The sequence below is a fragment of the Anticarsia gemmatalis genome, chromosome 22, assembly GCF_050436995.1.
Source record: "Anticarsia gemmatalis isolate Benzon Research Colony breed Stoneville strain chromosome 22, ilAntGemm2 primary, whole genome shotgun sequence".
Lineage (NCBI taxonomy): Eukaryota > Metazoa > Arthropoda > Insecta > Lepidoptera > Erebidae > Anticarsia > Anticarsia gemmatalis.
In genome coordinates, this window is record NC_134766.1 from 5,478,079 (window position 1) to 5,489,764 (window position 11,686).

At 33.2% G+C, this 11,686-nt stretch overlaps 2 protein-coding genes across 6 annotated transcripts in view; one reads left to right on the top strand and one right to left on the bottom strand.

The window, feature by feature from the left end:
• The window catches only part of sona (sol narae metalloprotease), a 176,302-nt gene extending 167,704 nt beyond the window's left edge, over nucleotides 1-8,598 (top strand). Inside the window, exons 9-17 of one of the 5 annotated variants that reach the window (XM_076129524.1) lie at nucleotides 697-839; nucleotides 1,739-1,791; nucleotides 3,583-3,709; nucleotides 3,896-4,060; nucleotides 4,390-4,506; nucleotides 4,836-4,950; nucleotides 5,193-5,308; nucleotides 5,809-6,335; nucleotides 7,532-8,598. In XM_076129524.1, the coding sequence (XP_075985639.1) occupies nucleotides 697-839; nucleotides 1,739-1,791; nucleotides 3,583-3,709; nucleotides 3,896-4,060; nucleotides 4,390-4,506; nucleotides 4,836-4,950; nucleotides 5,193-5,308; nucleotides 5,809-6,325 (1,353 nt within the window). In that variant the 3' untranslated portion in view covers nucleotides 6,326-6,335; nucleotides 7,532-8,598. Of the gene's footprint in view, nucleotides 1-696; nucleotides 840-1,738; nucleotides 1,792-2,136; nucleotides 2,193-3,582; nucleotides 3,710-3,895; nucleotides 4,061-4,389; nucleotides 4,507-4,835; nucleotides 4,951-5,192; nucleotides 5,309-5,808; nucleotides 6,336-7,531 lie in introns of all 5 variants that reach the window. The other 4 variants (XM_076129522.1, XM_076129523.1, XM_076129525.1 and 1 more) reach the window with 4 other exon arrangements.
• Nucleotides 8,599-8,918: 320 nt separating this feature from the next.
• Nucleotides 8,919-11,518, bottom strand: LOC142982836 (transmembrane protein 14C). Its single transcript, XM_076129528.1, has 4 exons — nucleotides 11,310-11,518; nucleotides 10,240-10,287; nucleotides 9,974-10,064; nucleotides 8,919-9,580 (listed from the first exon to the last, which is right to left on the bottom strand). The coding sequence occupies exons 1-4, from the start codon at nucleotides 11,383-11,385 to the stop codon at nucleotides 9,460-9,462; spliced, it is 336 nt and encodes a 111-aa protein (XP_075985643.1). The 5' UTR covers nucleotides 11,386-11,518; the 3' UTR covers nucleotides 8,919-9,459.
• Between the last annotated feature and the right edge of the window lie 168 nt (nucleotides 11,519-11,686).

Genomic DNA, 11,686 nt, shown 5'->3' on the forward strand with positions numbered 1-11,686 from the left:
CAAAATAAATCGATATAAATAACTGATTCTTCACATAGTTGTTTATATAACGTTGTAATATTCCGGAATAATCTTAAATAATATGATATCAAAGCTGAATGTTTCACCTAATAGAGAAAAGTAACGTTATGTATCAATTCAATAAAACCTGAACTGGCTATAAGCAAGACATGTTGAATCAATTTGTATAAATTAACAACACCTGCAATATTAATGATATGAATGGTGGTTATTTAATTGTTATGGTATAAAATCAAGAGAATTTATTAAAATATCACGAAAACAAAAACACGAGACTATGAGGAAAACGAGTTTTGTTACTAACTTGCGAAATAAATAAAAAATGGATTATTCAAGGTTAGGAAAGTTACCTGGAGACATTTTGCTGTGACCTTTACGCTTTAAAACCCTAGTCACAGTCTATGTAATAAATATTGTTATCTCTAAGTAGCTACGCTTCCTTGATTATCATGATATTGACATAAATAAATCTAATTATACTTATATTTTCTAACACAGGTTCTTTATCGTGATGATGACACTTAATTGTTTGTCTGTATAAAATAAAATAATGTATACAGTTTTGTACCATTTACGGCTTACAACCTACTTAATGACCAATACTTATGGCCTTATACTTTTGTGAAACAACTAAATGTTCTTATTTTAATATATACTTCATTCGCCATCTTCCAGGGTCGGGACGCCACTCCATACCTAGAAAGAAATCGAGTAGGGCGTGACGCTATCGACTCAGCAGCAGCGCTCACTGATATGGGCAAGTATTTGTTCAGAGAGCGACGTCTGCCTGTATACGACATCGCCGTTGCAATCACCAAGTAAGTTATTCACATATTACTTGTAAAATGTCTTCATGACTGGTATTTTAAACAAAATGTCGACATTATTTAATCACATGATAGTTTCTTCATTTTTATAGCGTTTAAATCTGATTGTTACACATTTTATGTAACGTATTTGCATAAGTGTTGTAATCTTTATTCATGGCTAAACACAAAAAGTGTAAGTTTTTAGCTGTGTTGTTTCAAAAGGTCATTAAATGTTAGTGCCATTTCAAAAATATGTGCCTAATACTGAAAATAGTGAATTTTATCCTCCTCTTCTTAATGATTAGTCAAATATAAGTTACTCCATCTACAAATTTGAGTTCACTGGTCTTTTTATTTAGTCAAGTCTCATAGCTAAGTAAGTTTTGTAACAATGAAGGCAAGCCTATGTCAAAATTATTCGATTACAATATGCGAGAATAAAATAGTTATTCAAATTTTATTGCTGTATAACTCACGTAGGTATAACAGCTTTATGTAAAGTAGACATTACAAAACAAACTTTACGTTCAAATTTATACAGGTTTAATTATAAAAGTGACGAGATCACAATAAAAGCGTTGCATTCCAAATAGCTGGCCGTGAACTTGATATTTCGCAATTCTTCAAAAGCAAAGATTGATTTATTCATTGTTTTCTGTCTACACTCGAAATTGAGGAATTTGTATTCTGCATGCAACAACAGCATTGATCTTATTTTTTTGTTCACGCGACATTTAGAAGGTGAAAGGTAAGAACGTAAGTATGCAATCTTCTAGTTTTAATTTAGCGCCATTATTCAAAGTGTTTTGTACAAAGTACGGACTGAGGTCTTAATTTAGTTGATAAGTCGAGTGGAGGTGAAGGTCAAGAACATGTTATGAAGACGGTAAAACTAATTTCACCAACAGGTATGACATGTGCCGACGACGCAAGGGTGGTCGCTGTACAAAAGGCACCGCTGGTAAATTAAATTTTAAAACAACGTTCATAAAGGATGGTGTTGACAAACGGCGCGGCATTAACCGGCTTGAGAGTGAAATAATAATTTTGCTTCATTATTTTTTTATTTATGAGGTTAAGGACTGGGTAATGGCGCTGAATATGTCTTACGAAAGTATTACACGATACTTAGTCGCTTGCACAATATGACGTTCTCTATATGAGAACCTTAGAAAGGTTACTTCATTCCGTACCATGGAGTGAAGTATAACACTTTCGAAGTAAAGCAACGACTAGTAGGTTAATGTAGAAGGATGGGAAGTACTGTAGCACTTTATTGAGTTTTATTCTTTCCATGCAATTTCAGACTAGACATGTGCAGAAGACAATATCCGAACGATGCGTGCAATAGAGGGACAGCAGGTAGGCGTGTTACAGAGATCTTATATTTTCAAAAAGCACGCCTTTTTTCATCAAAGTCCCTCACCTGTCTGTTCACAAATATTCACTATGGAACCATAATCCACTTGATTATACCTTTACCCAATATCCGTGTGTCATATTCGCACCTTGTGAATAATATTCTGTCTTTTCTGCAATTTTTCTTCTAGTTAGATTGTACATCTTCACGAACATCATTTAAGAATTTTAAATGACGTTGTAAATATACTATCACATTCTTCGTAAATTATATTCTATGTAGTTTTCTCAGTATTATCAAGTTATTTGTTTATCTGTAGGTCTTCATGCTTCTTCAGTAGTAATAATAATAGCATATATTTTCATTATAATGTATTATTTTCTAGATACTATCAGACTTCATCGCCATATAAAATGACTCAAGAGTACGTAGAATAACAAAGTTATACGTTAGGCATGGAACTGCTTTTGTTACAGCAATAATAGCATGGTTTAAAAAATATACATTTTATTTTTAATCAATAGCATGCTGTCAATAAACTTGACAAAATATTACATCAAATGCAAGGCTATTGATATCAATTAAAAATTATCGATTTGGTTTATTTATTATCGATTACTAATATTTGGCTGTCAAGTTCTTCGCTTCACTATTAACTAAAAGACAAGACGTGAACTTCTCTTGTCTATGTCAAAATAAAAAAGCGGGAATTTCTTTACTGATATTTATTTATATGCAGTATTTTTATACATTTTAAGCTTCCGTTTTTTATTTATTTTGAAGCATGTTAGTAATATAAATCGCGTTTTTTAGTAACTGCATGTTTACTGCCTAATTGTTTTGATGAATTTGAGATACTAACCTCTAAATTTACAATATATTCGTAGCTAGTGTTTTGCTTTTGCATGCTTTAATATCTGCCATGCATGTTTTGTGTATCTATTGTCTTATCGCACACTGTTCACTGTAAGTACCTACCGATCTATTTTATATTTAAGTAATAAGTACCTACATGTCTAGTATCAACTTATTTCATACAATAATAAATCATGGATCAACCTACAGTAAGTAATATAATAAGTATATGTGGAACCTTTTACAACCTGCCTCTCCTTAGTCCTACGATCGAACATTTATTCACACATATTAATAACAAAGGGTTCAATTCCCAGATTTAACACAAAAATAAATTCTAATTTCGTCATACAAACATTGAACAATCGTTTCATTCATTTGAAATCCTTCATTCCGTCACTGCTGCCACCATAATAACAATAATAGTGATGTGAATCAATAAGTGACAAGTTCGCTATCAAAAATAGTAGATTTTTTTATTAGTTGATCTCAATCACAAACAGTATAAAAATCTTACACACTATTTAATGCATAAAGGTTTCGCGTACGTCGGCGGCGCTTGCGTCGTGAACAAGAGATTAGAGAAAGTAAACTCCGTTGCCATCATTGAAGACACTGGCGGTTTCTCCGGTATCATCGTCGCTGCTCATGAAGTTGGACATTTGTAAGTACATCAACCTTTAAAAAATATTAATCTACTAAAATGGGGACACACAGTACTTGCACGATATCTTCCGAGTATCTTCAGATTTTGTATTGAAAAAAAAAACTGAAAGACATATTTATCACTTTATTTAATAACAAAATGCTTGTTTTCTGACACTTATGTTAAATTATGTTACGTTTTTAGATTGGGGGCCGTGCACGACGGCAGCCCGCCACCCTCGTACCTCGGCGGTCCCGGCGCCGAGAAGTGTCGGTGGGAGGACGGCTACATCATGTCCGACTTGCGACACACGGAGAAGGGCTTCAGGTGGTCGCCCTGCAGTGTACAGAGCTTCCATCACTTTTTGAAGTAAGAAACATTATTGAAATAAACCGATACTTTTGTGATTTATTCCTATTTACTAGTTATTTTATTAGGTATTGAGTTAACATCCTACAGAATACCGAAAGTACTTGTGTTCGTATATTTCTGGCGCTCTTTTATGGAGACAAATAGCAAAAGATGACATCGAAAAGACTTACAGAATGGTGATACCTACACTGTATCTATCTAACAAACCATTTCAGAACCTAAATACTTCAGGCTTTTCTTTCTTGCCATATAACTGGTTTAATAGGATAGTAATGGAAGATAAATTTATTTATTATTGCCCTAATGGTATTTTGTTTGTATTTCAGCGGTGACACGGCGACGTGTCTGTACAACTCGCCGCACGAGGACGACTCGTTACCGCGCGTGTTGCCGGGACGATTGTTATCACTGGATGCGCAGTGCCGGAAAGACAGAGGCACGAGGTAACCACAATGCATATCAATAATCCTGTAATACATTGTTTTAAGAATTAAGTTTCTACTGTGCAATATCGTTGTACCTTTGGCACGTTACATATATAGATTCATAATCAGGAACACAAAGGTATTTGACTCCAATTTTCACACTCATACTAAGACTTGTTCCTTGTGAGCATTGCACCCGCAACATGGCCAGACCATATGAGTGCTGTTATGACTAAGGTGGTCATCAAATAACCTTTAAGTTTACATGTGTTTTGTCATTTTGCTAGGTAGAGTAAAATTTTTACGTAATTTTAACAATGATTAATTTTGTGTTTATATGTTTTCAGCGCATGTTTCAAAGACGAGCGTGTGTGCGCGCAGCTGTTCTGCTTCGACGCGGCGAGCGGCTACTGCGTCGCGTACAGACCAGCTGCTGAAGGTTCACCCTGTGGGGATGGACAGGTAACATAGCATCACAAAGTTTTATATAGCCTCTAAAGTATAGATAACAGATAATATTCCCGTCAATTCCTGCTACTATTTGTAAAGATTGTATATAAATTCAGTAGCATTCGTATTAAAAACATATCTTAACGTCCATTCCACAATAGTTTGTCATTCGCCTTTATTGGCGCCCACTATGGGACTTACTGCTCACATAATTATTATTCGTTTATTAATTGATCAATACGTATATTTTCCAGTATTGTATAAACGGGCGGTGTATAACGGAACATGAGAACATAATTCCGGACTACTCGCAACACACGCCGAGCTACGTCCGCCCCGAGACGAGCCCCTTCTACGGGAACATCACTAGGTGCGTATAATCGACTAAAACCGACGACATCGATTGAACTGACAAATTACAACACTGATGATTTTATTACAGTATGTCAGGAAAACATTTTTTAATTTCTTGAGACGTAATAGATTTGTAGGGTAAAGTAGGTAAACAATATAAATTGTCAGGACATTTTTTTTTACTTTGCCAATATTGTTTGGCTCTTAGTTCGTTATTTTCAATGGTATATTATAATTCATAATGTAAGCGTTGGTAATGTTATACCCCATAGAAGGAGAAATTTTTTTTTTTAATTCTACCAAAATTAATAATACTGAATAGTGTTTAGCCTCAGCCCAGATAAAGGAAGTGATTCACTGCATGAAAACTTCCTAAACGAAAAACAAGCACAAATAAACTTCAATATTTCACAATACTGACTATGGAATGAGAACAACACACACTCTCATTTCAGTCAGTGTGATACATACACGGGCACACTACAACTAATATATAATATATTTTCCAACACATAGTAACGAAGGGACAACACAGCCCTACGTGGCTAGCACACCGGCGCCACAAATCTACAAAAAGGTCACAGAATACACAACAACAACAACAACTACTACTACAGAGAAACCATTCTTCGTGTTTACAACAAGAAAATTCCCATTCTACACAGAAAAGAGCACTACGCCTAGCACCACGGTCACATACCCGCCGGTTAACAAATACTCGATCACATCAACGAAAAGTCCATACGATTTCAAAGATTTTACCACAAGACCAACAAACAATACAGGGAAAAGAGGTTTCCTATCCAAAGAAGATTTCGATAGCTTTTTCAGAAGGTCGACTACTAAAAGCCCGTATCAAGACAAGAGCGTAAAGCCTGTGTTTAAAATAGGGACGTATTATTCGCAACAGCCCAAAGCTCAGGACAATTCTATAAGGCCCGATGCGAATTCTCAGCAAGTTCAAATAGAGCCGGCGAGATTAGTTTTCTCGTATCAGAGGAACTTGACAAGCGGAGAGATTGTTCGACAATAGTTCGATATTGGTAAGAATGGATGAAGATCATTCTTTCATGTCTTGCATCGACCTTCTCACATGCAGTCACTTGTCGCTATGTCAGTGTCATGGGGAGCTGATATTTTCATATTTCTTTCTTGAATAGTGAATAACCTCTTACATAAAAGATAATTTACGAATCACAAATCCCAGTCCTGTACCTAGTTCCTTCCATGCAAAGTTACGAATGGGAAATGCCCATGTCGCTTCGTGCAACGACAAATTTCAGAGCCTCTTTTGACATTTGGTGAGACCAGTAATAGTTTGAATAAAACGTTCAAATGTGGTTCTACCCTCATCGAATGACAAAATATGGCTGAAAAACCACTACCAACACCACGTACCCACGACTTTCGGGTCGAAATTACTACTACTATACTTACCTACCTGAAATCTTGAATCCTTTGCAATTCACACATTCGTCATAGATACCTAAACATATTATTATCAGAACCTTTACCGCCGGACCATAATAATATGTACATACATAAAATATTCTACATCTACATACGTTACTATGCCGACTCTGGTTTACATAATTCTAAGTAGATACGACAATTTATTTAGGTACTTGGAATAAAGTTAAAAAGTAATAGTTATCTTATTCTACTAAAAAAGGATAGTAAAAAAAACAGTATTCTTCAGTTTCCTTAGCATTCTGATTCCTGATTTCTATGAAAAATAATAGTGATGTACCTACCTACTAAATCATAGAAAATTTAGTAACATCAGAATCGGCAGCACTATAAATCGACTTCACATCTACTTACTTCAACATGGTTTCACACCACATGTACATACATAATTTTTAAGTTTATGTGCCATATAATCTGTTTCTTATTTACCAAACCAATATGAGAAATATCATTTATTTCTCACTTCTTTTTACTATAAATGTTGTATTAAAATTTCTTGAATGTTTATAATGTTTATGTTTTTTTCACGTGTGTTTTCTGATTTGTTCAATACATTGTTGTTACTAAAACATTTCAAATTCTTGTTGTACAAATATATTATTCTTAATTTTCACAATTTACTAAATGTTGAGTATATACGAAATCGATTTTAATCCTACAAAAAAAGAAAGAAAATCAATATCAATCAGGCCGTAAAATCGATATCGTATTTACCTACCAAACTAACAGAAAATTTTCAGATTATAACACATTTTATTGTTTATTTCAGCAGCCGCCATTAACGTTAAGTTTGGGCCGAGCCTTGAAGACTGTCAAAGCTGGACAACGCGACTTCCCAAAATGACCCAAAGAGCTTTGCCCGGGTCAAAAATGACTCCACGCAGGCCTCACTTGGGTCAAAATACACAGGGCTGTCCCGATCCAGTGTCTATATTACAGATTGTGACGCGCACTACCCGTAACGAACAACTGTAATCTGTGTAACTAATTTTTATATCACCCCCTTTAATACTCGAACTATCATAGAATATTTGTTATAAGTCACAGTAATAAAAACAAGCAGATACGACATTTGCTTGCTTTTATTCCGAATATCACAATTTTATCAGATAGTACGGGAGTGTGCGACTGTGTGTGCAAAATAAATGCGTTCGAAGACAATGCTTTACGAAAGTGTCGAACGCAGTTCTGTGAGTGATATTATAATGTGATTGTGTTACTATTAATGAACTTATAAGTACACTAGGATATTAAATGATTGACCTGTTAGTCGATTTTTATCGAGTGGCCGATACCGATTCGGATAACGAATTGAAATACTCTAGTAGCGAGTTGCGGTTGTTTAAATATCAACAATGTTACATAAAAGAAACTGCCACGAAGTGCCTTTTATACAGTAATTATTAAGAAATGTTAAAGTAAGATTTATTTTTTTATTTTTTGTTTTAAAAACTGACTTCAAGAGCGACTGGTTCGCGGTCTTCTGAAATTAGGTTTACTCTATTTTTAAGTAATTTTACATTTTTGTCGAAACTTCAATTGGTTTCTTGTTCTATATAAAATTCAATTTGTTATAATTTAAGCTGTTTTTAATGTCTAAAATTATTTATGAGATATTAAATCTTTAATAAAGTTACCAATAGAATAAAAATTCTTTTAAAATGTATTTCGGTGTATGTGACATCCGTTTAGAAGAAATATTGTAACTGCAACACCACTTGCCGTTTGTATAACTATTTATTGTACCTACTCAATTATTTATGTATAAAGTACTATATGTTTTCTCCAAAACTGTATAAATTTTAAGAAAAAATATAGAAAATAACGAATATGAAATGCTGTCTTATTTTTTCTTATATTTAACTTACTGGATGAGCCCCGCAGCTCTGTCCTCGCATATTATCATGTTTTTATGCATACCCATTTAGAATAGGTACCTGGCTTGCATAACTTACATGGAGTACTAATGAAAGTAGAATGTGCAGGTATTATTAAAATGTTATTGTTTTAATTCAACTACTGCACGACAGATGTCGCTACAACTTGCAAACCTTAAACTTTGTCTACTACTATACTACTACGACATTAAACAAATTAGTCAATAAAGACGTATGTAAATAAAACTATAAATACTTTGGTAAAATAAACAAAAAATCGACAAATTCCCGCAACCTTTTATTAATCATTATTTATAAAAACACCATTAAACTTCCACTACATAAAATTATTATAAATTAACTGGTTTACATGAAAATAACTAATGAACACATTGCACTAAAAATCGAACACAATCCATAGGTACATTATTATCAAGATATACAAAAAATATTTTACACATTTGTCATAAATGCCTTCAAAGTCAGGCTAATATTGCCAACAAAAAAAAGAATGAACAAAATTGCAGAAAGTCTTATTAAAACAACACAATTGGATAGAAATCTTCTCTTAAAATACTTCTAATGTCTACTGGGCTACCATTTTTAATATAACTAGGTGGCGCCACTTGCAAATGAAGGCAGCTGCCTTAAGGTGATATCCATTAATTACGAGATTTTGTTAAGCAACTTTTACGCCCACCATCTGACGGTCTCCGTTTTTCGAGTATCACGTAATTTATGGACAATCTTCAAAAGTTTACTATTCCAACTTCTATTGCAAGTAGCGTCCTCTAGTATCTACAGAGGCCGGTAGCCCAATTTATCCAATTTTGGTAGATACAGGCTGGGTTCCGACATGCTTGACTACTAACTTGGCCAACATACCAACGGAAAGCGTGAATACAAGACCGGCGGGCATGAACTTCCTGCTGTTGTAATATCTGCAATGAAATAATTGCGAATATAGAACAATTGATGCGAAATAACACGCAAATGTTTGTTGAACATAATGCTAAAACTACTAAATAGATTTTGATCGAACTTTCCCTGATAAAACTTAAAAATATTGGTTTAAAAGGTTGATTTATTTGTCAATTTAGATTACATAGACTGTCAAAAATACGGAAAATTATATTAAAATGTAAAAGTCAAATCTTCGAAATGAATCAACAGATTGACTTATCATTAAAAATTATGACTGCTTAAAAGAGTTATGACATCATTGTTTTTTTTTATTAGATACTCCATCATAGGTCTGAAATGGCAGAAAGCTCTAGCTGTCTTCTGGCAGTTTTAAAATTTCTTCAGAATAGTAGTAATGTTTAATTGATTACCTGTATCCCATAAGTCCTCCAAGAGTTGAAGTAGTTCCAAGCATGAGAGTGTAATTTGAGGGGTCCTGGCTGAGTTGGTAAGCTCCAACACCTAAAAGTTATAAAAAAAATCATTTTAATAGATATTTGTTTCAACAACATTCTGCTATTACTTTAGTTTTTTAATACAGCCTGTATTATTGTATTATATGGGTAATGAAAGGAATTTTCAGGGACTTTTTGGTCTCTGGTTGTAAAGTAATTATAAAAAAGAAATTGTTGGTTACCTAAGATTGACCCAAATATGATGCCAGCTCCCAAAGAAGGTATGGATCCTGTAATAAAAAAATATAAAAATTAAAAAACAAATTACATGTTTCATTTCGTATTGAAGTTAATAACTAACTTCCTTGTAATATTACATTCCATTATTGGCAATGAAATAACAATTTGTGCATATTTAAACAGGCCACAGACAGTTAAAACACACAGATGTCTCTGTTTATATTACATTCAGTCAATGAATGCAGAACAATAGTGTTTTTATATTCAAGATTCAAACAAGAGTTTTGTTGTTGTCTGTGGTCTAAATATTCTCATTGATGAAATATTTAAAAAAAAGCCAGAAATGATAATGTTGGTTCTAGGTGTATTTTAAAAGTAAGAAGGTAGGTTTTTTAAATCTTGAAATTTATAAAAATGGGATGTTTTCGTTTTTTCCTTTATTGGGGCCAGTTATTGGTATTAATAATGATTATCTCATAACTTTATCAATAGTCATGTTACATCAATAAAATTTTAATGAGTTTACATGAAATTAGCTGATAAACACTAAACATGCATATTTGTAATGATTAAGCATTTTTATAAGATTTTGCTACTGATGCACTTCTGTTAAGGTAAATTTGAATTTAAGAAAAATAGAATGTTAAGAGAATGAAAGACTATTTATTTTTTCTCGGGAATCTTAGAAAACCTAGTTAAAATTGGTTTACAACTTAATGAGATTTAATAAATTATGAGATTGAAATAGTATAAATAATGAAAAGACATAGAATTAATACATTATTTAAATAATAAGAACATTTTTCTAGAACGCCCAAAATTGGGTAGAATATGCTTCTAGAATGTTTTCAAAAATACGCAAACAAAATTTAGAAGTATATTGTAATGCTTCTCTGGCATAACTTTACGAAAACAACTACTAAGGGCATTGAACTCGTTACATAAACGGCATTATCAATATTGCATTGAGGTGAATAGGTACACTTTTCGAAAAGCACTCAACAACAGTCACGATAAAGATAATTTTTTTGCCGATAAACATTAAAAAAATAGGAAGAATAAAAAAACTAACCTGCTTTGGCATAACCCATAATGCCACCGGCTGCAACGGTGGCTGCGTAAGCGAAGCCCAGAATATCAACACCCATTGTTGGTGAATTTGATTTCTCTATTGTGCTAAATACTTTTCGAGTATTAAATAAATTAAACTTTACGATAATCACCGACAGCGATACGTGCTATCAGTTGACTTAGCTTGAGTGAAGTTTTGTGTGTTGCCATTCAGTAAAGTAGCTTGTAATTTTAGAGAAAAATGTTAAATGTTGCCATTGCCTTAAAAGTAATTACATCATCTTTTTTTTATTGTTTCAAAAGGATCTTCAAAAATAAATAAATATTATTTTTTTTCCCTGTTTATGTTTATTTTAATGAATCAAGTTCAATAATAAA